Raw genomic sequence first — 27,172 nt, 5'->3', positions numbered from 1 at the left:
CACTGATTTAGCCTGATTTCCTTACTCATTTACTATATAATAATTAGTAGTTATTATGGTGAGGCCACATCATCAAAAGTTAAATTTTGTTTGAAAATGTTTGAGTTGTCATTAAGTCACAGGTGACTTAAATAATGAGACTCTTAGGGAAACAAGAATATTCTAGTGTTCAATTCTGAATCAATGAGAGTTTTTTGTTTTTGTTTTTCCATTTAAAACCACCCATTAAATATTATTTCATTCCTATAGGAAATGCCTTTTAACCTACAAATAATTAGTAATTTTACTTTCTAAAAATAGTTTTACATGTAGTTTGCATAGAAAGACATCATTAGTAAGAGAATAAACCTGAATTTAAAACACTGATAAAAAGTATTTAGAAGAGAGGCAAATCGTGCCCATGTATAAAATTTGTTTCCTGAACAGTTATGGAGTTTTCATTTTACAAAACCTTGCTGTAAGCATCATCAGTCATTTGAGATCGGAAGGGATAAGAGCACCAATATGAAGACTGATTTGATTTTCACACACTTTTTAATGACAAGATAAATTTCAGCAATTTGGATTTTTATATAAAAAGAAACTTTAAAATAAATGAAACATATTTGCAAGCAAGCAAACAAGCACACACAGAGGGAATTATTTGTTTTGAATTGCTGACAGTGTAAGTAACTTGATCAACTGATAGAGCCAGGCTAATTCTATAAACCTTAGAGTATTTTTTTATAAACCAGTGATTAGAGAATATTGGGGTTTAAAGAGGATCGTATGTGTTTTTATGTTTCTAATGCCTTCATCATTTTAGTCCTTGAATAAAATTTGATGAATAATATTTGTTTTATGCCTGTAATGGCCCATTTGTTTTTCTATGCGTGTTTTTAAAATTTTTTTAAATTTATCTTTATCGTTGAAAATATTGCAGATATCCCCCCTTTTTTCCCCATTGATCCCCTCCACCCTGCATCTGCCTCCCTCCACAGGCCTTCACCACACTATTGTCTGTGTCCATGGGTTATGCATATATGCATATAAATTCTTTGATTAATCTCTCCCCACCCACCTACCCACCCCCACCTTCCCTCTGAGATTCATCAGTCTGTTCCATGTTTCTATGTATCTGGATCTATTTTGTTCCTCAGTCTGTTTTGTTTATTAGATTCCACATATGAGTGAGATCATGTAAAACTGAATCAGGAAGACTCAGAAAACCTGAATAGGCCAATAACAACTGATGAAATCAAAGCAGTAATAAAAAAAAACTCCTAGCAAACAAAAGCCCTGATCTGAACAACTTCACAGGGGAGCTTTCTAATCCTTGAAGTAAGTTGTAGGGTTAGATAGCTTGCTAAAAATTTTTAGTAAGGCCTGCAGTGCTATGAACTTCCCTCTTAGGACTGCTTTCGCTGTGTCCCATTGATTTTGGGTTGTGGTGTGTTCATTTTCATTTGTTTCCAGGAAGTTTTTGATTTCTTTCTTGATCTTATTGGTAACCCATTCATTGTTTAATAACACGTTATTTAGCTTCCATGTGTTTGAATGTTTTTGAGTGTTTTTACTATAGTTGATTTCTAATTTCATGCCCTTGTGATCTGAGATGCTTGATATGATTTCAATATTCTTAAACTTGTAGGGACTAGTTTTGTGTCCTAACACGTGGTCTATTTTTGAGAATGACCCATGTGCACTTGAGAGAAATGTGTATTCTGCAGCTTTGGGGTGAAATATTCTGTAAATATCAATTAAATCCATCTGATCTAGTGTGCCATTTAGAGTCACTGTTTCTGTGTCGACTTTTTGTCTGGAAGATCTATCCAATGAGGTCAGTGGGGTGTTCAAGTCCACGACTATGACTGTATTGCTATTGATCTCTCCCTTAAAGTCCTTAAGGTTATTACTGATAGATCCTTATTTATTGTCATTTTAATTCTTTATGCCTACGTTTCTCTTTATACCTGTATTTCTTATTATTACAGCAGTCCCCTTAACATTTCTTGCAACGACTCTATTTCTACTTCTAATTACAGCAGTTCCTTTAACATTTCCTACAATACCAGTTTGGTGGTGATAAACTCTTTTAGCCTTTTTTTTTTTTTTTTTTTATCTGGGAAGCTTTTTATTTCACCATCTATTTGGAATGATAGCCTTGCTGGATAGAGTAGTCTTGGTTTCAGATCCTTGTTTTGCATTACCTTGAATACTTCATGCCATTCTCTTCTGGCCTGTAGAGTTTCTGATGAGAAGTCAGCTGATGGCCTTATGGAAGCTCCTTTGCAGGTAACAGATTGCTTTTCTCTTGCTGCCTTTATTATTTTCTCTTTGTCTTGAATTTTTGGCATTTTAATTATGATGTGTCTGGGCATGGGCCTCTTTGGATTCTTCTTGCCTGAAACTCTCTGGGCCTCCTGAACTTGTGTGACTTTTTCCTTCACCAGGTTAGGCAAGTTTTCTGCCATTATTTCTTCAAACAGGTTCTCTAACACTTGCTTACTTTCGACCTCCTCTGGCACTCCTACAATGCAAATGTTGTTACATTTCCTTGTCCCACAGCTCTCTTAGACCATCCTCCTGTTTTTAAATTGTTTTTTCTTTTTGGATCTCTGATTGAGTGATTTTTTTCTACCCTGTCTTCTAATTCGTTGATCTGATCCTCAGCTTCCTCTAATTTGCTGTGTATTCTTTCCAATGTATTCTTTATTTCTGCTATGTCATTCTTCATTTCCTTCATAGTTTCCATATCTTTTTTCATGCTGTTGGGCATCCTTACAATCAGTATTCTGAACTCTAGATCTGATAGATTGCTTATCTATGTTTCATTTAGCTCTTTTTATGGACACTTCTCTTGTTCTTCATTTGGGGCTTGTTTTTTTTGTTTCCCCATTTTGGCTGCCTATTTGGGTTTGTTTCTATGTATTAGGTAGATCTGCTAGGACTCTCAGTCTTTTTGGATTGTCCCTGGTGTAGGCCAGTGTCAGACACTGTTTGTGACTGGCCTTGAGTACACTGTTTGGAGCTATCAACAACCCATGGCTTGAGGTCCCCTCCGTTGGGGCTGCATGTGTTTGGACAGGACCAAGATGGGAAGTCTGCTTTTCCAAGGCCCAGGTCCAGAAGCAGGTCAGGCAAAGACTCAAAGCACTCTGAGGTTTGCCTCCTTCTGCAGGCAGACCTCAGGCTGTAGAAACTCCATGGGGTTGGGAGAGAGGTTTTCCAGAAGGGTGGGGCAATTTCTTCCTCCCAAGGCAAAAGTTGCTTGGAAGGTAAATGTCTGCCTGAGAAAGATGTCCTTTACCGTATGGGGAATGACTCAGCACAGGAATCCAGAGGGGTGCCCTCTGAGCTCTATCTCCAGAGCCCACAACCCTAGATTCTCCTCACACAGCTCCAGTCCACTCTGTCCTCCCTCTGCTGGAGCCCAAGGTGAGTAGCTGCACAGGAAACTTTGTGCTTTGGCTCTTTAAGAGGGTGCCTGCATTTCCAGCTGTCTCTCTCTGACAGACAGAAACCTGGTTGCTTTTCACAGCCAGATGTTATGTGAGCACCTTTCTCAGTTCTGTCGCTCTGGGCTGGGAAGCCCAACTTGGGGATTAGGCCCCAGAGTCCCCAGTGGGAACCCCCCACAGCTGAGATATCCCTCTGGACCTTCAGCTGCTGCCTGTGGGAGCCCAGCCAGCCCTCTTGTGCCTCCACACTTCCTACCAGTCTCTATGTGGTCTCCGCTTTTCCTCCTTGGTTATGAGGGTGCTCTCCAGCTCGTCTTCAGTTGCAGTTGATTATTCAGGATAGTTTTTCTATATTTTAGTTGTAATTCCAGTTTGGTCCTGAGAGAGTGTCAGTGTAGCTTCCACTCAGTCCACCACCATCTTTAATCTCCAGTCCATTTGTTTATAAGGAGTTGGGATATTTTTTTAATGGCAGGTTAAGTTGTAAGAACAAAGAAATATTTTCATAAAATGATTCAATGACATGGAAGCATGAATCAGACTGATGAATCTCAGAGGGATGGAGGAGGGGAGGTGTGTGGAGGGGGAGAGAGTAACCAAATAATTTATATGCAGATATGCACAACCCAAGGACACGGACAATGGTGGGGAGAGGGACTGGGGAGGGGGGTGGGACGGGGTGGAATGGGTAATTGGGGAAAGAAAGGAACATCTGTAATATTTTAAACAAACAAACAAAAAAAGAAATGTTTTCATAATTTTAGTGTCATTTATTAAATTGTATATTTATTAATTTTCATTAAATAAATATATTACTCTATGTCTTGATGGTGTGGAAAACATACCAAATTTCATATCCAGTGATCCTATTCCAAATTCCCCATAAATAAAAAAAGGGGGAAAGAACAGCGCCACAGTCTAAAGAGCTGATGAACATGGCCACTTATATGGTAAAGACACAAAAAGGTCCTGCATACATCTGGAAATATTTGATGTTCCATATATTAGGCCTCTGTAGTTAACAAGGGGTGAAGTTACCTAAGCCAAATCATCAGAATCAGTCATTTCTCCACTGTAAATGTGAGGCCAAGTTTTGTTGCATTTTACATTTGCTTCCCTTGAACTTACTATTTTTCCTGAAGAACATACTCACCAGAAAGATCGAGTCCTTTGTGGTTGTGGAACACCTGGGGCTGTACATCCATGCACGGGGCTGTTGATTCTCTTGTTCTTTGGAAGATCTTTTCCAGATTTGGGGGCACTTCAATTCAATCAAGAGAGCATAAGCCTCAATATCAGTGCAGTAAAACCTCGATGTAATGCATTAATTCGGGCAAGGGGTGTCCATTAAAGCTGAAAGTCTGTTATATAATAAAGTAGGTCTTCTGAATGTGTGTTAAAAATTTGACAAATTAGCTTACCTGTTTTCACTTATGTAGACATGTTTGTATAATTAAAATTAAGTATGTATGAAAAGTTCAATTTTACAGAAAAGTTTTCTATATGTATTACAGTAATTTTAAATTTATACTGAATAGGTGTAGTAAATGTGGGCATTCACCGGGCACAGTGAGTAAACACATGCCCGCGGCCGGGGCGCGGCTCAGCACACGTGGGAACATCAGCCAGCACATGTTAAAACTGCTGCGGAAAGTTATGTATCGAGACAACAGAACCAAAATACCTCGCAAGCTCCAGTGTGATCACGTGCTAATAATCATTTGCTGAACATTATTTATGACTAGTGACTCTTGGATTTAAATATGTAGACTACAGTTGTAGATAGGTAATATTTATGTTGGTGAAATTACGACAGTGTTTTTTCCAACATATGGCCTATTCGCCAAAATTTGTTAAAAGTAACAGTGAATTAATGACAAAAAATAACATGTTACTTTAATTATAAGCAAATCTTGGTTAAAAGCATTTTAAAATTAACATGGTGTTAATTTTCACATATGACATACAGACCGGAAATTTTGTCCGTTAAATCGAGGTCCACAAAATCGAGGGTTTACTGTGGTTCTAAAATATGTTTCACAAGGGATCTGTAACCAATAATAAAGTACCAATATTCGGGAATGATGTTTTTGTTTAAGTATGAGTTAGACTAGCATCAAAGTTATCCGTAGAGTAATATCACCCCATTCAGTCGCATTAAGATCCCCTCCATGAGTGGGAGGAAGGGGGTAGAGTCTTTCCTCATGAAATTGTTATTAATGCTGGGCGAAGCCAGGAAGTGTCTCACACACATGAACATCTTCCAAGTTGCATGTATTGAAACTGAAAAGAGACAGAAAAGTTGCTTTCTGCAGGCCCTGGTTTACTTCAGTACACAAGTATGAATCATCTTTGCATATTGTCTGCTTTGCTGAGAGCCCATTAATCAAGGCCCAGAAAGATCTCAAGGCACTGGCAAAATGCCTTTGCTGCAGAAACCTCAGTATTATGGGAATGACTTTCACACATCATTTTGTTATTTTACTCTGAAAGTGCAAATACATGAAGATTCTCATATTAATAAGCCATTGTAATATGGAAGGTATGTTGTTGCTTTTTAAGGAGGTGGAAGTGGCTAAACACCTTCCTTGGGTGTCCCCTCTCAGGCGTGTGGCAGTAGGAGGTGGGAGTGCTGTCAAAGGTGAATTATGGAAAAAAGTAGAAGCCTGTCACCTTTTGGACATCTTCTATTCAAGAAGAGGGCCCACCTATGGCCACAGCAGCGTCTGTGAGGAATACTGATTTCCTGAGTAAATTCAAATGATTTGTGACTAGCACTTGGGAAATGAAAGTGTATCTTAAACAATCTTTGATCAAGGTTTTTACCTTTGTTTGGGTTGAAAAATACATTTGAAAAACTGGCTCTGAAATGGCCTGAATTTAAATTTCCTTGAACTGCTTTAGAGAAACATTTAGAGAAAGGATTTCAGTTTATTGGTGAATTGAAGTGAGTTTAGGTTGTGTCGATTTTCCTGATGGTTTTGATTGAACAAATGACTTAGTCTGTAATTGACTAACCCTCAAAATCAATCAAAGCCATGCTGTATTAAGTAAACTAAATTTAAATCCTTAAACCAACTGTGGATGTGGAACCACCTTTAAGTTTTTGAAACAAAGCACACTTTATTTTACTAAGGTAACATGGAATAGAAATTGCCAACTCAATATATAGGAAGCAAAATATAACTATTCCAGGTGCTAATATGTTACACTGATTTTGCAAATGTAAATCTATCTACCGCTAAGAAAATGGAGTCAGAATTTAGAATACCATAAACGAGAGATGGGAAATGTCTTCTGTCATGAACCATTAGAAATATCTGAGCCTTTGCAGGCCATATGGTCTCTGTCACAACTACTTAACTCTGAGGTTAGAGCACAGAAGCAGCCACAGACAATATGCAAACAAGAAGGTGTGGCTATGCCCCAATAAAACTTTATTCATGGACACCGAAATTTGAATATTATATAATTTCTATTTCTCATGAAATATTATTTTGATTCTTTTCAATAATTTAAAAATGTCAAAAAACCATTCTTGGCTCAGAACCCAAACAAAAATAAGCAGTGGGCCAGATGTGGCTCACCAACTGTAGTTCAGGGACCCTGCCTTCGATTAATGAAGCACCAGCCGTAAGAGTAAGTTGTGAACTTCAGGACACATGGAGAATGTCAATGAGTCACCCACCCTCCATGAAAGAGTAGCTATTCAACACGACATCACCTACGTGCTATCCCTGACAAAAAAGTTTACCCTGAGTCAAATAAGGAGCAACAGCCCTAGGCAGCCCGATGGCGGGTCATTCCATAAAACCGGCCTGGGCGCCTCAGAAACGTCAGGAAGGAGCAGAGGGAAATCAAAGTGCAGGAAAGCTGTTCGCAAGCAGAAAGACAAAACCTAAAAGTAACGTGTGATCTTCGTTTGATGCATAGATAAAAATAAAACAACTGTAAAAGGATATTTTAGGTTATTTGGAGAAATCTGAATATAGATTACAAATGTTACTGTATGTTACATTTCTTGAGAGTGAGGATGGTATTGTAGATGTAAGAGAATAATGCCCTTGTTCTTAGATGATATATGCTGAGCATTTACAGGTGAAGTGCTCTGGTTTGCAATTTACTTTCAAATAGTTCAATAACACAACAAAGTGTGTATGCATATGTGTGCGTGTAGAGATGAAGCAAATGCGGTAAAACAGTAACAATAAATGAATCTGACTGATGAGTATGCAAATATCATTGTGCGACTCATTCAACTCTATATAGGTCTGAAATTATTCAAAATAAAAACTGGAAAAATATATAGAGGGAAAAAACGCAGTTGTAAATTTAGTTGGTTCAAGTTAAAAGAAATTTGAAATACAAAATTATAGTGTTTGAAAAATGAGGTATTCATTAAAATTCTAAAATAATACCAATTTCATTGGAAATGAAAATAATTTGACTTGTAAGAAATAGCTAAATCATTTCACTGTGTTTTCATCTAATTTATTTCCAGGAATTAGAGCATGGGTAAAACCTAAGCTGGACAAATCAAACACAACAAAATCATCAAACTTAGCTTTTCAAAAGCCCTGAATTTAGATTGTTCAGTTGTTGCATAAGATGCATATTTATTCAGTGACCACAAATCTAAAATATTTTTCTGTAATTAAAACTTTCAAATACAAAAAACACTTTACTTCTAGTAGTCAGAGCCACATAATTCTGCGTACTATTTTGCTCACTAGATTTTTTAAAATGTAGAGAAACTAGATAAGAAACAAAATTAATGGGTCATCATTTAATTTGAAGAAATAACTCTGTTTGAGGACATGAAAGGCACTTTCACAAGAAAAACTGTAAACCTTTGTAGGCAGAGACCACATTTTAGTTGTCTTTGTATCTCTAATGCCAAACACAGTGCCTCACACAAGTAGCCACTCAATGAATGCTTGTTGAATGACTAAGTGACTAAATGGGACTAGGGACCCTGCTTTGTAAGGAAACAGGTTAGGCTTGGACTTAATGTAAAGTAAACATTCAAGATGACTCTGGCATTGGACTGGGCCACTGAAGGAAGTAATGGATTCTTATTTCTTTGCTTATTTATTTATTTATTGAATTTTACAATAATAGAATAAACATATATCTTAATATATTTTTAGAGAAAACTTACCACTTAAATGTTCAGATATTTTTCTACATGTGTGATGAAGACAGTTCCTCGATTTCAAGGATTCTGTCTGTTAACATTCAATCAGGTTGAAATGGGTCTGAAAATCATGGCATATGAAGGGCTGTTGAGGGAATTAAAGAACGGAAATCATAGCAGCTGGGAGAGGATGAGTAGCTGGTCTCGATTACCTTCAGGGTTACCATGAAAAACAAGGGGTAGAAATTCTCTGAGCAGCTGACCAGGAAAGAATTAGGACCAGTGAACAAAATCAAAGGTGGGGAAGGGGGACACTATGCAGATTTTAGCAACCCAAGAAATAGCTAACGGAGAGACATGCCCAACAGAGGCGCCGCCTGCCCGAGCAGATAAGCCACTGTCACCGCAAGCGTGTAGGCAGAGCTGCCGGGCCGTTTCCAAGGGTAGCTAAGGAGGTAGCACCTACACGGAGCAAGAGACGAGGCTGCTCCCTCCTTTCCAACCTGAAAAAGCACCGCACAATAAACCTGAAAGGCGTTCTACAAATTCAGCGTTAACACTAAGTAGACTACAGTGGTGCCTCGGTTTTCGAACGTCTCCGCTGACGAGCGTTTCGGTTTATGAAAGGCCGTAAGCCTGGAAGGAAACGCTGCGGTCCTCGAACCCGCCTCCGAGTCGCACAGGCCCCGCGGCTTCCGCTGAGCGCAAGCCCCTGAGGCCCAGCCGTGGGCTGTGGGTCCCTCGGTTTCCGAACGTTTCAGAACAAGAACCATCTTCCGGAGCGGATTGCATTAAAAAACCGAGGCACCACTGTATTAATAAACAAAAACTTTCAATGCCTCAAGGTCCTCACTGAGCATATCACAGCTAAATAAAACCTCATGGTCTGTTTGTCCTTTGAGTGTTTTGCTAATCGATGTAGACTTGGCATTAGTTAGGACCCAAGGATTTAGGTTGTCTCAGTATACAAAATGATACAGCTCAACAGAAATCCAGAATGCTCTTAGGTATTTCAAAGACACTAGGACGTTTTACCCTCTGCATCTCGGCCACTCTCCATTATTTTCTGTTGCCCTCTCAAGATTAGCTTATCTTCTATAGCTACCTCCTAACAAGACATTTCTCTCTAACGCCTTCCCCTGTAATCATCCTGAACCCTGCAACTAAACGCCTGCCTAACCCCCTTGTGAACGAATTACTATCCATTCAAAAGTCTAGATCGGCTCATCAACCTAGAAATATGTATGGAAAAGATTAGAAGGGGAATAAAAACACACCTAGTTATTAAAATGGTAGAAGTATAGACTAGTACTTTCTAAATGTTCTTGGTGCGCTACTAATACAGTTCTAATGATAAACAATAGAAGGTGCAAAACAAAGATTTGGCAACATTTCCTTACAACCTAGCACAGCGCATACAAAAGCTCCAACGTAACTTTTAAAAGACCCTCCATTAAGTCTGCCAACTTACCTTCCCTCCTCCTGCCTCTGCCGGGAGCCTCCCTAACCGACTGCCTAACCTTCTGCTCTCTTCTAACCCCTTTCTCTCGCTGTCCCTCGTTGCTGCTTCTGTCTTTGTACCTCTGTCACCACTTAGCTCGTCTCCTCGCCTGCAGGGCCACTGCGGCATCTCCTCTGTGTGCCCTTCACCCAGGACGTGGGAAGCCTCCTGAGGACAGGGCCTTCGTCCAGGACCATCGCATCCCCTGCGTCTAGGAGCGTGCCTGGCAGGTAGAAGGCGCTGATGAGCTCAGTCGAATGAATGATTGTCCTTTCTGTGGCTATATGAATCCACAACGTTATTTCTTTTTGAAATTTGATATAAATTGATTATATATTTTGTATGGTTTTTCTAATCACATTATATCTTTTTCTAGATGTTTACGTGTTTTAGTGTAGGTCTCTCAAAATGAAAAGATAAATGTCATCCATATTACCTAATTCAATATTTCAATTCAACAAATTTTTATTGAATACCTACTGTGTCAGGCACTTTAGTAGGCATTAGAATAAAATTATAAACTGCCTTTAACGAGAGCAGTAAAGACCACAGGGAATATTTTTTAGCTAATTTCTTTTACACAAAATAAATACCCTTGAAATCTATAATCTAAATCAAAATAGTCAAATTTTCTATACTTTTCTACCATCTTTCTATCAAACCCATTCAAAAGAATTATATAAAATAAATATAAGATGTACTAGGTATCCTGAAGTCCAACATTGAAACCATTAATGATAAGTAGAAATAAAAAATCTAGGACATATTTTTACTGGTTTAGGGGAACTGGAATTAAATCATTTGTGTTCCAAGATCTTTATAGTGATTGAAAAGATTTTGAAAATTGTGAAGGCTTCATGTGTAGTTTCTAGTTTAAGTAATTTTAAGCCTCTTATGCAATATAGATATTTTGGAAGCTGCTATATGTAATATTTTTTTCCAAAACCAGATGCAATAATTTGGTAAAGAACACAGGTAGAAGAGATCACTAATTTTCCTTTTCCCCTAATAAGCTATGTTTATTATGCCAATTTTAATTACCATGCAATCTAATGGATTTAAGGCTTATATTTTCCACATCACTAGACATCACAAACATGAAAGCATTTTATACTGTCATTATACATCAATGTTTGTACTGGGTTATACATATATACAGAAACATTTCACACATCTTAACCTTGCTATTTCCTCCTTTCAAACCAACTTAATTTTACCGTAAAAGCAGCTTTTTAATAAATGGTATAAGAAATACAGCAAGGCACACTTCTTTTAAAAACTTTTTTCTCATAACCACCTCAAGAAGCATAAAAAAAAAAACCCAAAAAATGTTGTACATAATTTAATAGAATGTCACCAGTTTGTAATATACAACACCATATAGTTGTTTCTTGAAGTGCTGCATAGATTATTCTTTTTAAAATAAAATAAATAAAACGGTGCTTTTATAAGTTGCTTAATTTTGAAAGAAAAAACAGTGTTTCTTCTCTATGCTGCAATCAAATCAAATGTTGCCCTTTTAGGTAAAACTCTTCCAATAAACATAGGCATCTTACCACTACAAAAAAATTCATACTGAAACATGAAATTGGTCGGGTACTGGCAGGGGCTCATTCCAGACAGGCGAGTTTAATGGACCATCCACTTGGCGAGCTGCAGGACTTTAAAGAGCGGATGGGGAGGGGGGGGAGGCCAACCGAAAAGTCTCGCTGGAGAGGCGGGGCGGCAGAGGTAGCTTGGGACAGGAATCCACGGGAGAACAGGCGGCGTTGCTCAACTTCTGCGACAGTCACCTAAAGAGAACCAGGGCGCACATCCAGATCACAAGGCCGTGTGGACAAACCGCATTGGGAAGGCAGGGTCGTCTCGGGAGAGGTCAGTGTAACGAACGGCAGTGACGTGATGGAACGGAGACCAGCCCGGGGTGGGAGCATGAGGCCGCCCCCGAGGTGCAGCCAGGCTTATCTACAAGGAACGAAAAAGTGACAAAAAGAGGCTTCAGAAATGTCTGTTTCATTCGCATCACCCAGGCGTCTGAGGAACCACTGAAGGCTGCCATTTCGGGACTACCTGCTAATGTTCTGAAATAAAAGGATACATAAAACATAAAGTAATTTAAATAGCCCAAGGTTCACATTACTGACAGAAGTGTTTCAGAATCAATGTGAAAAATACATCGATTTTTTCTAAAGACGTGGTTTTAAAGAAATCAGGGGACATCATCAAGTTTGACTTTTCCTCTGGATCTCATCTGCTCGTTTGCTTATGAGCTCGGTGTCAGGCACTCCCGAGAGCCTCAGCTCCCCGGGAAAACGTGAGGCTGCCAATGCCACGTGAAGCTGCAAAGTGTCAACAGTCATTCACAGACTAGGAACCTAGGCCGTCAGGTTTAACCCTTCCTACAGGGAGACTGTATGTGTGACCGTGTAATTGAACAATTCCACCATTATATAGTGGCGAAATATTCATAACATTGTGATAATCCCCAACGGTTCGGCCCTTGCCTAGACAAGGATATAACTGGGGCTTCTAGCTCAAATACGAATGCGTTTCACTTAAGGTACGGACTGTACTGTGTAAGTGAGAATGATTCGGTTATTTCTATACATCTGATGGCTCTGATACACATTTTTTCCAAACTCAATTGGGCCTGCCTATTTTTAAGTGGGTAAAAGCAACCTGTTGAATGTGAGGAGCGCGTACATTCTAGGTTTAGGCAATACAGGATACAATTTCTTAAGGTCCTCTGACCAGCCCTCAAATAAAGCAGGCTTTTGATTGTCTGGATTGCAGCTGAGTTCTGAATTCTGATGTCAGGTTGCTTCACTGACCTTTAAGAACTAAACATTCTCATTCTCTGTCTTGCTCTTTCTTGACAACCTTACAACCTGTTTAAGAGCCAGAAAATCTTTAGCTAATATGGTTTGGCCGAAGCCACAGGAAGTTGGGGAGAGAAGGCAAATTTAGGAACAGGGAGAGACAGACAGGAACCGATGGGATGATATTTGGTACAGTAAAATAATGCAGTAACTCAAGAAAGAGCACAGTGCATTGTTCAGATGGGGAGGACATGACTCATTTGAAACCTGGCTGCTGAGCAGTGAATCCTAGGTGAGGCATATCTGATCTTACTAAATACTGGTGTTTAAATTCTCTCTGGATAATCAATTCTTTCAGCTTGGCCCACTTGGAAAGGGGCAAGCTAAACTGCCTGAGACACAGATCTGTGTGTGTGTGTGTCGTGGGTGATGCCCAATAAAATCTTTATTATTTATCATGACAAAGCTAGATATTCAAAAGTGCTGAATAATTTAAAAAAATACTTCACATCCATCAGAACCTTGATTTACCAAAGTGATTTCAATGGTAAATTTGATAAGATTACACCTGTATTCTTTAGTGAAAAATGAATATACTATCACCAAGAGTAGTTTCTTAAACCTGCTTGGCCAGCTTTGGATCATATTAAATATGTAGTGTCAATCCAATTAATAGAATGAAAATTTGTGGTGCATACATGAGAAATGTTTGCTCTTACAGCTTCCTCAGTTTGTAAAAACGGAGCAGCAGCACTTTTTACTGTACATGTGTACACTTGAGCACACACTGGCTGCAGGCGACGAGTTAAATTTTTACACCACAGGATTTATCCTGCATGAAGTTAAGGGTTAAATCACTCACCAAAGATCAGAGGCTTATGATGAGGATTATGAAGAAATAACTGTCAGAATACACCGAAAAGATTAGTGCAAAGTACATCTCTTAGGCAGGTCCTGGGAGGCACTCCGCACATACATTATTTCTTCCTCCAAATTAGGCAGAAATATCTAGATCTATTCAGTTACCTTTCTTTTGATGTGATTTGCTATAACTGACCTCTCTACTTTTATAGAAACATGACATATAAATGAAAATAGTGGAAAGCACAGCAGTGTGCCTGGAAGTTGGTGCAAACGCCTACTGTGTTAGAAGATGTCAAGAATTCTCACACACTTTCAGTGGGTTTTTAATGAGAACACAGTAAATGACAAAACTTTTCAAAAAAAATGTTAAAAATTTTGTTACTGTTGCAAATTGTATTGCTATTATTCTAAGTTATAGCTCTTCTAGATGACATAATAATTTCATCATCTGCAAACTTATTTCTAAAAAACCAGCATGTTGAATTTGCAGAATTTCATTATCCTGATAAAAAGAGCACTCTGACTGATGTTTTCAAATGGCTTAAAAAGTAGAGTTTTGTTGTTGTTTTTTCTCCTTTGAATCTTGTAGGAAGAACAATGACAATTAAGCTTTTATAAGCATGAAGCCTCGTATCTACCAAATAATTTTACTATTTATTCCTAAAATTGAACACTGAAGTCATGTCAAGATTTTGGGATTAAATAACTTGCTCGGGTTGGTAGTATTTTAACAATATGTAAATCTTTAGACCCAGGTACCCGTGCTAATGATTGGTGAAAATTTTAGGTATCCAGATGTTTTGTGTACATGCTACTGAAAAAAACTGAACCAGACTAGTAAATACGGCTATTTAAATGACCCTAGGCTGATAACGAGTCACTTGGGGGCAATGTGAGTTCTGCAGAAGTAAAATCTGGCTGCTTCTCCCGTTGCTTGGGACAGGGCCAGGCATCGCATCGCAGGGGCTCAAGAAAATATTGCTGACGGGCAGGCGGGCTGGCTGGTAGATTTACACTGGCCCTGCCTGCAGAATGTGAGGGTCACACATCCACTTCCCCAAGCCTGAAGATGGGCTGCTTATCATTACATGTCATGCCAATTCTAAGTCTGTCTCAGAGAGAGAAGCAATCCCCAGGGCATCAAAACGGAGGAGTGCATCCTGGGGGCTTCTCCAGTGCCAGAGCTTCTCCCGCTTCAAATCAGCATGACTGCTGACTTGAGGGTCACAGTCACATGAATCATACTCAGAGGGGTGTTGCTTTCAAGCCTTTACCCCCTCTCAGAGAACAAAAATCAGCCAGGCTCTGCCAGCCCTTCTGCGGAGGTTGGCAGAGCCAGCGGTACAACTGCTTCTCACAGAACTTGTTTGGAAGCAGCTTATGGAACCGCGGTTCCTCGCCCCTAATGGTCAGTGTCACCGCACACTGATCGAGGACGTGATTGCGGGGTGGGCCTCTTTCACAGAAAATACATTTCTCTTGCTCTCACTGTTGTTCTCATTTGCAGCCAATTGTAAAGAGCCTGAAACATAGAACATTAGCTGAGCTATAATAGTAAGTAGGATGCCTTTCTCCCATTTTGCATGCCGAGTTTATTTTTAGGGAACATATATGGTATAGATCCCCCCTCATGCCTCATTTCTAGCAGCTCCACACAGAGTCACACATTTTAATGAGCCCAGGGCACAGGTGTTGCAGGAAAAAAAATAATGATGTTTGCCATTCATCTTTCAAATTAAATAATGTGTTTTTAAATAGTAACTTTTTTCATAATACATTATGGGAACAACATTTATCTGTCACATTTTAAAAGATGTATTTGTAATAAATGTAAATTACTTTTAGAAAATCAGTAATTAGGCTCATCAAAAAATAAACAATCTGCCACAAAAAAGATAATCTTTAGCATAGTTAAGTATAATAACTGTTATTTGAATAAGTTAACAAATTAGGGTAGATTGCTTCTGTAATTCATTTCCTATAGCACAAGTTTAGGTTACGACATTAAGCTGCAGGAGTGGGGGTGGCAATGGCACTTGGCACCTCAACTTTGGTAAAATACAACTCTCACGTTCAAAAGCTCAACTTTTCTTTAAACATGATTGAGATAGTATATTTATCACTGGGGCTTGGAAATGGGAAATGACAGAATTTTTGTGTCACTTTGAGAACTCTATCACCATCTCAGAATTATCAATCAATAGCTGTCTTATTAAGCAAGAAGAGTGGAATGACTTTCTTAAAAAAGTGAATGGAAATCAGCCTGTCACCTTCAGGCAAAATTCAGAAATTCCGTTTTTATCAAAACACCATTAACTTGGCGGGAATTCTCTGTGCATTTGCTTTCTGGGCCTGTTCTCAGTCTGCGTGGATAAACAAAAGCCTCTTCTTTAACATACACTTTCCCCTCCCGTGTGACTCCTCAGGCTTGGCCGTGATGAGGAGTTGTCACAGCACAGCCTTCCACTGGGGAAGCAAATGTGACGATAGTTCCTTTAAGCAGAAGCATTAAAGGAAGGCCCAGATCAGGAGACGCAACCTTTAACCTAATCACTGTTCATCTTCAGGCAGGAGGGAGGTGGGCATGCGTTTTGATCAGAGGGCATAACTGCAATTTGGAGAACTGGGTTTTCTTCCCTCAGTGGAAGAATTTGAGGCCTTAAGTTATTAGGCTACTTCCTCAAATTTTGTATTCTTCCTGCCAGAATGTTGTAATAAGTTAATGTCACTAAAAATGTCATTTGTGACTGTTTGTCCCCTTTTTGCTTCACAGTTACTTGCATTGTTGGGAGTATTTCTTTCAACTAAATGTCTTCTGCAGATAAATATCTGCCATGACCAGATATTCTAACTGGTCTTTTCTCCCATCATGGCTTTGCTGACTCAAGCTCATATTTTAAGCGTGTGTGTGCCTGTGTGTATACACACACACACATATATATGCTAAAAATATTTTAAATGTGTATTAAAAACATGAGAACTATACGTACTTTTCCTTTTTTAAAATTTAATTTTTTTCCAACACCACTTATCCCCTCTATGCCTCTCCCCCCCCACCCCCCCCACCCTCCCCCCTTACCTTTCGATGAGATGATGTTCATGCTTGGAGAAGGTCAGTCTACCTATGCATATTTCTATGTCGTTCTTCATCAAGGTTTAGAAGATCTTCACAGGTTACAGTTTCGGGGTTGGGAAGCAGTGCGGCCTTGTCTTTGGACTGCTTTGCCTTTGAGGAGAGCCCCGGGACTCTAGACTTGGCTGAAGCAGCACTGTGTTCTTCTGGCATTCCAGACTCACCTGGGTTTTCTGAACTTTCTTTTTCACTGCCCAGCCTTGAAGGAGTAGCGGACCCTGAGCTTTCTCCACAGACACTGGAAGCTTGGGGTAAGCCAGCCACTTCCTTTCCAGCATCAGATCCTTTCTGAAGGGGAGGACCTGCAAGAGCCATGTCTGCGTCATCAGCTAAGAGAGAAATATCACTGCACCTAGAAGAGCCCTCTGCGGCTTGTAAGGGCACCGCAGCCTCGCGGTCACCTGCAGGTTCACCTGGAGGAGCGCTGGAGGAGCAGGGCTCGTCTCCATCAGGGTCGCCCTCGACACAGGCCTCAAAGAAGCATTCAATGTCTTCCTTGTCTTCTAGGCCAGAGTCAGTAATGTCCAGCGGCAAAGGAGTGTTGCTCTTCTCTTCTATGTAACTGGTGACCTCTCCACAATCACTGTCATGAGATGAGAGAGATAAGTAGGAATAAAAGTCCCCTTTTCTCAGCTGGATGGGCCGGTGAGAATGTTCTAACACTTTCTCCTTGATTTGAGTTAATGACGTAGGAGTGGCTGCCTCATTTTCAGGTTGAGATTTACTTTTTAGGGCAGTTGAAGCCATGCCAATGATTTCCTTAACAAAGTCATGTACTGAACAATCTTCAGCATCTTTTTGATGGAAAATATCTGGCTCACAGTCGCAACAGGAAGTGTTGTCACCCACAGAGGCGTCTTCCTCTGTTTCATTTTGTTCAAGGGCTGGGCAACAACCAGCAGATTTCCCAGCCACACTTAGCGCATCATCACATGAAGATTTCAGTACATCGGAGTCGTGTCTATTGATGACTCTGATTTCCGAAGGCATTTCTGGGCAAGACTTCTCAGTGGGAGTAGAAGCAGGCCTTTGATCTTCAAAATGGTGGTGGTTTTGACATTTCTTTGGGAGATGTCTTACAGTTTGGGAGACAGATTCCTTTCCAGCCATGTCTGAATCATCAGAGCTATCCCCAGATGCTTTGCACTTACAGTGCTCACTCTCTGAAATCCTCTTCCTGGCTGAATCAAGATTTTCTGATTCCTTTGAAATCCCATGAAGTTTGTCCTTCTGTCTTTCTGGAGTACTTTCGACATTACCATTTTCCACGTCAGCCACATATGGATCCTTATTAATTTTGAAAATATTTTTCTTATTTTCACCTTTTGTTCCTAACTCATGGATGTGGGATACATTCTTACCGTTCCCATTATTTTCAGAGAGATGTTTTATGGAGCCATTTAGAAGGGCCTCAATGCTCAGAGTATCAGAGGGATTTGTCACCTCACTGCTACTTATATCCTTACTGCCCTTTATTTCGTCACTGAGATTACACCTTCTCTTATCTCTAGTCAAGGAAAGTTTTGGTCTAATCCAGGTGTGCAGTTCATTCTTTATATAGTCCAGTCCTGACATCAAGTTGCATTCTTCGTAAATTTCATCATCTGTTGCAATACTGGAGTCATCATCTTCATCTTTGATGCAAAGCTCTTCTTCCGTCAAGGTGAGGGTAGAGCTGGAGAGGAGGTCACTGTCGTCCTCATCATCAGTGCAAGCGGAGGTGCAGGAGACATTAACGATCATGCTGACGTTGACGTCGCTTTCATCAGCCACCGACCGCGTCAGGCGCTTCCTGAACGACGCATTGGATTCCGGGATCTTGTTCTTGTGTAGCACAATATCCTCTGAGCAAAGGGAGAGCTCGTCACTGCTGCTAAGTTCTGTAAGAGATGCCGGGGAGTCCTCATTGATAGAAGATGCTATGTCCAATGACAGCTGGCCAGTAAACGACATCTTTTGGGAACTGCTTTGAAGAGTGATATCGGAAACGCTCCGCTTTATCTTTTGCTCTGAGGGGCTCTGGATATTCTCCAAACGATTCAGGAGATCTAATGTCCTTTTACTCAGTTCCCCAACTGAGCCACTGCTCACACTTATATCCCCAGAGCTGTGACAGCTAAAAAGATCTTCATTGCTTTTATAGGATGTCAACCAGCTTTCTAGAGAAGTGCTTCGCTGGAGGCTGTCGCTGCCATTTTTAAAGATGCCCAATCCAAATAAATCACCCCCTGGAGAAAGGGACTCGACAGATGAACTATGAGATAGAAGGGAGAGCTGTTTGGCATTCTGCGTGCCGGTGAACGTCTTCTCCACATCACCACTTTTATATGAATTGTGATCCATTTCATGGGGTGCACTTGCCAAAATCCTTTCATGGGGAGGTGCATCTGGTTGTAACTCTGTAGCTTGATGTTTAGATTTGCAGGACTTTTTATCAAAATAAAAGCCATGAAGCAGGGGATCCTCTACATGTGCTTTTTCACTTTGTGACTGTTTCATGATCATTGGTAATTTGAGTTTTGAGCCTTGGAGGTATGAGTAATCATAAAATGTAAACACATCATGTTTCCCTTGTAACTCTTCTCCCAAACAACCAGGGGTATGTTTGGTAACACTGTTTAAATCTCCAACTTTTCCATTTACACGACCCACTGGTGAAATGGATGACTGAGAGCTATTTGGAAGCTTAATGGCTTCTTCCTCATCTTTAAATTTTTGCTTTAACACATTAATGGCATCCCCCATTTGTGGGTCCAGATGTTCGGTTTCAGGGTTACTAGGGGACCTATCTGCCATATTGAGCAAGCACATTTCAGAGTTAGTCGTGGTGTCCGTGTCTCCTTCACTGACGATTCCACTCTCACTGCCTGAATTCTGGCTCATGTCTCCTCCGTGGCATGGGCAGGGCTTCACCAAACTGGAACCCCCCAGAAGATCTGGCAGAGATTTGGTAGATGAAAATGAGGAGTCTTTACTGAGACTCTTAGTTAAAACACTAGGCTGTGTCATGCTGGAGAGCTTTGGATTACTTTTCAGGAATGGCATGTGGTTGTCCTCATAGAGCTCCACATTGTGGAGGCTGTATACTTGGTAAATGTGGGGACTGGAGGGGGCAGTAACACTTGGGGCATACTGAGACCCCCCACGGTCGCCTGCCTCTTCTTCATAACCGGGGTCCTCACTACTTGTCTCTTCAAGTTTTAGGGGAGGCCTGACGGGCTGGGGTTCTTGGTCGAGGTCGTTCGTTTCTTCATTCAGACTGATTAACTTGTTACTTATATCAGTTTCATCCCATTCGAGGGCGTCCTCGCTGGCCCCAGTTAGGTCCATCAAGCCGGGGTCAATCACATTCAAAGCCTCCTGTGCAGGGAGAGGAAACAAAGAAGAATCAGGGAACACGAGCGGGAACATTTTACCGGTTCGAAATCTCTCGGGGGAGTCAGGAAAGAAACTTGCTCCAAGCGTAGATTTGAGAGAGAGCATAATTATCAGCCCTTTCCTCCCTGGAATAACATCCGAAATTATTGAAAACAGGCTGTTCTATCGATAGTAACTTGTCACCGAAGGCAATAACATAGATTAAAATGTAAGATGATTATAGTCAAGTTGTAATTTATGGAATTAACCATTTCCTATTGATTCTTCTACATTTTAAGCCTTGGATTGGGTGAAGATAAAACTCAGGTATACGAAGGTAAAAAAAAAAAAAAAGAAAAAGTAGAGCCTGTGACATCTCTTAAGGCACATTCACTCTGACACTTGGTTCTGGAGCCCACTGTGGAAGACTATCTGCAGCCACCTACGGGGAAGCCCTCTTGCCCTTCCTGGGCTCTCCACTTGAGGCAGTTTTTGCCTGGGGACATAGAATAAAGATGTAGCCCCCCGTGGAGCCATTCAGGTTCCAGAGGCTCTCCAGTCTTTCCTTTGCTCCGCCTTCCCTTTCAGGGCAACGCCTCTGTGGAATTTGGCCCTGCTCCCAATCAGACCCAAGATGAGCAACGCTGGGCTGTTTCCTCACCTGCATCTTCCTGGACCCTGAGTCTCAGGCACCAGTGCTCCAGGGCAGGCCCTTAATCACAGTTCTCAGTCCCTCTCTTCCCCACCTCTCTCTCCATCAGAGATTCTACTTTGGCCCTTGTTGACTTGTTTCCCTATATTCAGCCCTGCTTGGAAACCTCCCCCACTAGCCCTCCTTCAGCCCTAGAATAACAACTACCTGCAGACTTGCCCGGCTCCCGAGGATGCGGTAGCTCAGACTCTCCTGTGCTGTTCTCTGCCTGCACAGCTGGGACCCTGGATCTTGGCTTGGGCTTCCCAGCTTAACCCTGTTTAGGTGGCGCTTGACACATTCTGGGACACAGCAGTAGCTGAACTGGCTCTTGGACTCTGTCCAGAATCCTTCACCATCCTCACTTGCTGTCCAGCTGTCCGGATTCATGCTAAAGCCAAGAGAGGTGATATAGGTGCTCCAGGCCCTGTCATGCTCAACCATAGACAGAAACTCAGACGGAACCTGGCTGTTGCGTGCGTGCTTGTGCGGGGTAGCCAGGCGGAAGAGCGTGGCTCGGGAACTGCGGAGGGCTTGAAGTGCTGATTTTGCGGCCGATCTGCATGGCTCTGGCCAAGTTGCTTAACCCCTCATCTGAGCACCAGTCTCCTCATATTACTTGTTAAAGGGGGCGAGCACTGTCTTTCAGGATAATTCTGAGCACTAAAGGAGCCACTGCCTATGAAGGGCTGGGGGGCAGTCAGTATAAGGCAGCTGTGATTCTCAATGCACGTGGAAGTGCTCTAGGGTGGCCTTGAGTCCACTCGTAAAGGGTTCTCCCTGCCTCCCTCCTTCCCTCCTTCCCTCCTTCTCATCAGTCCTTTCGAGTTGCTCTCAAGACCACAGGGATTCATGCCAGGGTAGGCAGAGAGAGGCGTCATACAGTATAACGGGTCAGCATATTTGCATTACAATTCAGATCCACTCTAACAGTCCGGTTGGAAAAAACGGGCCTAATGCTTTATTCCCCAGGAGAGGGGAGAAGCCTTCACCAGCAAAACATTAGCAGAACTTTCTAAGTCCTCAATCCTTCCTGAAACTAATAGTTAAAGGATACCACATGGACACATTAAGTATAAAATACCCATTAGCACTTTATTATACTGGATACGTAAGAGATTATCTGTATAGCCTACTTAAGTTTAAGAGAGTCCGGTTACTAAGTAAACATTAATTAAGGGATATTTTTAAATTTTATAACAGCAATCTTTCCCGCTGCCAATGCCGCGGCAGTTAATTTAGCACACCGGCGCTCATCACGCTCGCTTAGGTATGGAGTACATTCACTGGGATGAATTTTTATTAGAATTTCTGTTTATTCTTTGCCTGCTGATAACGGCAATACTAATGACTGGTTAGTATGGCTAATGAATGTTAAAATCTTCAGCTGCAGGAACAATCAATCAGTCTAATCAAATAGTATATTAATTTCAAATACTATCTTGGCTGACACTATACTTGGAGAGTACTAATAAATAATTGAACTAGTCTTTCAAAGGAGGTCTCCTTGTAACTCTCTGGTTGACTCGAACATTGAGCAGCACAGATTTTCGATGACAGTCCCACACAGGGGCTCACACGAGACGCAGGGACTGTGCCATCTGGATCTGTGCCGGGAGCTCGGACTCATCTTCCATGACACAGTCATTTTCTGACCAAATGCTGCCTTATCGGCTTTACAAATGCAAGCCTAAGAAAGCATAAAACTTACAGCAGCACCTAAAAGAACACATCCTCTGTTCAGTAAAGTAGTTAGAGTGGAAAATTTCCACAAAAAATTATTAAACTTTAGGTTCTATTGCCTTTCCCCCTTCTTAATTCTCTCCTATAAATCAATTTATTTTAATTTCTGAAATTTTTTTTTGTATGTCAACTCCAGGGATATCTGACAAGATCCCTTAGCAAATTGTTCACTTTAGACTTTAACTTTGCATATTAGAAAAGCACTACTCACTCTGCTCTCATTCATTCTTTTCTCTTGTGGATTAAATTATGTCAATATTTTCAATAAAATCTCCATTTCCTCAAGATTTAACCTCAAACATAAAACATACCCTGGGGGCAAAAATGTGGGAAACGTTTCCAAGAGGAAAGACATTAGAATATTTATACGACTAAAAAGTTATCTTTGAAACAGAAGATATATGTATAGAGTAATATAAATGGTAGGACAATTATTTGGTTGAATGCTCTCTTTGATGATAGCCCAACACAGTCAATAATGTTCAAGCTAATTAACCATTTTTGTTGTTATTTTTTCTAGAGGAATGGTCTGATACTTAAAACACACACACACAAGTGTTCCTGTCTTTGATAAAGTGATAAATCAAAAATGGATGAGCTGGTGAGCTGTGCAGTCAGACTGCCTGGATTCCCAAGGGATGGGGGTGTGTGGAGGGTAACCCATCTCCCTTCTTTTATCCCCACATAGAAAAAAAATAAATGTGGGCAAAATCTAAGAATACTTGGCTGGAACCAAAAGAACGGCCAGTGGTACATGAGGTTCCAATAGAGAGTCTGCAATTCCAGAGGTAATTCTGGATTAAATTAATTTATGCAAGGGTCTTTCATTCATAAACTTGCTTCACTGGTACAGGACTTCGGCCTAACCCAAGGGCTTTATATAAATAATTACACACACACACACATATACACACACACACACACACCCCTTTAAAGATCTGTCCGAGAAATAAGTAGAATTAATTGGTGCTAGTTTATTTTTATTCTTGGAAGCGGGTTATTTATATTAGCGCAGTATATACAGAGAAGGTAACTAAAGGTGGCTGGGAAAATGGTGATGATGATGATGAGGGAACCAAGATTCTAGCTGCAGCAAGTAACACACAACCAAATTAACTTCCTTCTCTACTTGCATGTCTTTAATTGAGTTAGGCCTCCCAAGATTGCATTTCTAGGATTTTCTTAAAATTTTAGGTTAAAGGGTGAATTTTTATAAGAGATAAGAAATATATTATCAGCTAAATGGTGGAGATGAAGGAACCTGGCATTCTATAAAACAACTCAACAGAGATTTGAAATGGCTACCTCAGGATTCCTTTAGTTTCCTTTAAAAAGTTGCATCTTTTGAAAATCTAAAGACTCTCAAAAAGAAAAGGATTTTTTGTGATTTCACTCAAAGTTTTGGTGCTCAGAGTGGAAAAAAACATAGGAGGTCTTGCAATTTGTGTTCCCCTTGTTTATTCTAGACCCTAGAGTTTCCTGAATGATACTGCTTGCAAAGCTCTGGGAGAAGGGATTTATCTGTAGAAAAGTAGAATACAACAACAAAAAATTAACAAAAATGATTAAAAAAAAGATAAAAGCATAAACAGTTTGAATTGTAATAGTTACCATAACGCAAAAAGCAGACCCACAGTTTGAGGGGGCAATGAGCAGGAGGGAGAAAATCATGCATATAGGGTGTCCCTCCAAAATGTATATACACTTTAATAGCTGATAGCTTTAAATGAAAATGAAATGTATTTTAATAAACACTGCCTTTATAATTATTCAAAGTGTGTATATACATTTTGGGGACACCCTGTATATCCAAGTTGGGGAATCAATGGAAATGGGGGGAAATTCCAACCTTCATATATCCACTCTGATTTTTTGAGGCAATATTTTCCCTAGCACCCACCTCTGAATCTAAAACCAAAGCGCCTGAGCATTAGATGAGTACTTATTTTCCTAAACTGACTTAGGTAGAAATTTTAAAAAACCATCAACTACCATAACAAACAGCTAGCTTTCAGAAAATGGAAAGACAACTTTTATGAAAACTTAGAGTTTACATTACTCTGTGTCTTGCTTGGCAGAGAATTGACTCAGAGTTAGCAAGAAAAAAAATATAGATGAAAAAATAAATCGAGTAAAAAGCAATGATCACTGTTTATCAACTATTTTGGGATTTGGGCTAGAAACTCAAACAGATCTGGGTTTGAATCCTGCCCCCCCCCCCCCCATGTCAGTTCTGTGATCCTGGACAAGTGACTTAACATCTATATGCACAGTTCCAACATTGGTTTATCCAAGATCATCACAGTACCTCCTGTCTACCTTAGAGATTGTTGAGAGCTTTAAGTGAAAATACATTTGTAAAGTCCTACAGGGAGGGCCTGGCACGCAGCAGGGGTACAATGACTGGCAGCTGTAAGCATATATGCCTTGTGCTGAAGTGAGAGGATGACGGTAGAACAGAAAGGCTAACTGTTCAATAACCGTAAGAACATTTGCATTAAAACTGGTGGTTGGTTGACTAATCTCTTTAGTACAACCACTAGCATGGAATTCAATGAAATAAACAGCAAGGTTTAGGCCCTTACTCCCACTGTACTGTAAATAGGCTGTAGGTTTGTCTTTGCCTGTTTTGACTCGGCAAACCTCAGGAATAACTAGTTGAGCAAGGACACCTGCCCGTCCCTCAGCAAGGCCCTTAGCTCAAGGACTTTCTATTTCCTGGAAATAATCTTTTTTTTAAAGGCAAATCTATTGTCTGTGAAATTCTATCACAACTGACGCATTACAGCAATCAAATACTGCTCACTATCTATCAGATTGACAATCACGTTAAAGTAACTTGTCTCAGCTCAGAAAACCCTTTGAAAGTCTATCTCACATTAATGATCAAAAACTGTTCTAGTGAATGCTCTTTTTCAATAATGAAGCTGATCAGAAACTTGAAACAGACAAATAAAACACCGAGCTATCTCACAAATATCACTAAAATGATCACCAACGTTGTACATATTTCTTAGTCTTGATTACACAGATATTTCTGAAATCGTTGAAAATAAAAAATCCATTAGATGTTTTAAAAGTAAGTTTACAATAGCAAAAATCGCCTTAGTACTCAGTAGGACCAGAGACAAAAAGAGAGTCCAATAATGGGAGGTAGGGGTTTTCCTCCCAGATCTATACTCCACGGGTCTCTTTTCTGTCCTGTCTCCACTAGAGCCCCCGCACCTAAAACAGTGCCTTGCAGAGAGCAGGTTCTCAAAATACATGAACTGAGTGAACTGAAGGGATAAAGACTTGCCCATGGTCTCATGAACTGTTGAAGGGAACTAGGGGGAGGTCCTGAGGTTAACCTCTGCCATGGCAAAACCACCTGGAGAATTTCTGACTTTCTAGCTGGTGCCACCTCTCAGTTATAAAAGCTAGTAGCCTCAAAAACACTGTGCTCAGTAGAGAAAGCCAGACACAAAAAGTCATATACAGTTGGCCCTTGAACAATACAGGGGTTAAGGGCACTAACCTGCAAGTACAGTCAAAAATCTATGCAACTTTTTACTCCCCCAAAACTTAATTACTAATAGCCTACTGTTGACAGGAAGACTTACTGCTAACATATGCAGTATTTATACATATTTTATATATATTATATACTGTGTTCGTACAATAAAGTAAGTGAGAAAAAATAAAATGTTATTAAGAAAATTATAAGAAAAGAGAAAATACATTTAGGGGCTATTTACTGAAAAAAATCCACACATAAGTAGACCATGCAGTTCACACCTGTGCTGTTCAAGAGTCAACCTTACTGTGTGGTGCCATGTATATGAACTATCCAGACTAAACTGAATTCCTGGAGACAGAATGAAAATTGGTGGTCACCAGGAGCTTGGGGAAGGGGAGAGTAGGGAGTAATTGCTTAACAGGTGTGGGGTTTCCTTTCGGAGTGATGAGAATGTTTTGGAACTAGATAGAGGTGATACTTTTACAACATTGTGACTGTACTCAATGCCACTAAATCGCTCACTTTAAAATGGTTAATTTTATGTTATGTTAATTTCGCATCAGTTAAAAAAACAAAAACAAGGTAATAGGAGTCCTCAGCCCTGTTGAGTTTCAGAGCCTGTAACACCATCAAACACAGCAGGACTTCATCACTCTATATTGTGAACCTTGCTTAATAAAAATATTACGACAGGTCATATTTCTGAATTTATTTATGTCATTGTGCATATATTATCAATAAAGGCAATTTTTTACTACAGACTTCTTTGTTTGGTCTGCATGCATGTCATATTCTCAGGAATGCTGAAGGAAGGTATAGTAGGTCTCTTAGTTGACCGTCGCTCCTTGGGGTGCAAGAGTCCCTTCCGAGGAGAAGCAGGGGCTGGAGTGTGACTGAGGGAGCCCACTTCTGCGCCCTCGGACGGGATCACCGGTGGCCTGACAGCCCGATGCAACGGAATCGACTCCCGCCTTATTTTACTTGACTC

At 40.4% G+C, this 27,172-nt stretch overlaps 1 protein-coding gene across 1 annotated transcript in view; it reads right to left on the bottom strand.

Moving 5' to 3' along the window:
- Positions 1-10,227: 10,227 nt before the first annotated feature.
- The window catches only part of AKAP6 (A-kinase anchoring protein 6), a 518,419-nt gene continuing 501,474 nt past the window's right edge, over positions 10,228-27,172 (bottom strand). Inside the window, exons 14-15 of the mRNA XM_016209490.2 lie at positions 16,841-20,254; positions 10,228-12,043 (exon numbers count right to left, since the gene is read on the bottom strand). Of these exons, the coding sequence (XP_016064976.2) occupies positions 16,880-20,254 (3,375 nt within the window). The 3' untranslated portion in view covers positions 10,228-12,043; positions 16,841-16,879. The remainder of the gene's footprint in view (positions 12,044-16,840; positions 20,255-27,172) is intronic.

This window comes from Miniopterus natalensis, chromosome 1 (assembly GCF_054644295.1).
Source record: "Miniopterus natalensis isolate mMinNat1 chromosome 1, mMinNat1.hap1, whole genome shotgun sequence".
Classification (NCBI taxonomy): domain Eukaryota; kingdom Metazoa; phylum Chordata; class Mammalia; order Chiroptera; family Miniopteridae; genus Miniopterus; species Miniopterus natalensis.
This window is presented reverse-complemented; position numbering and strand designations above follow the sequence as displayed.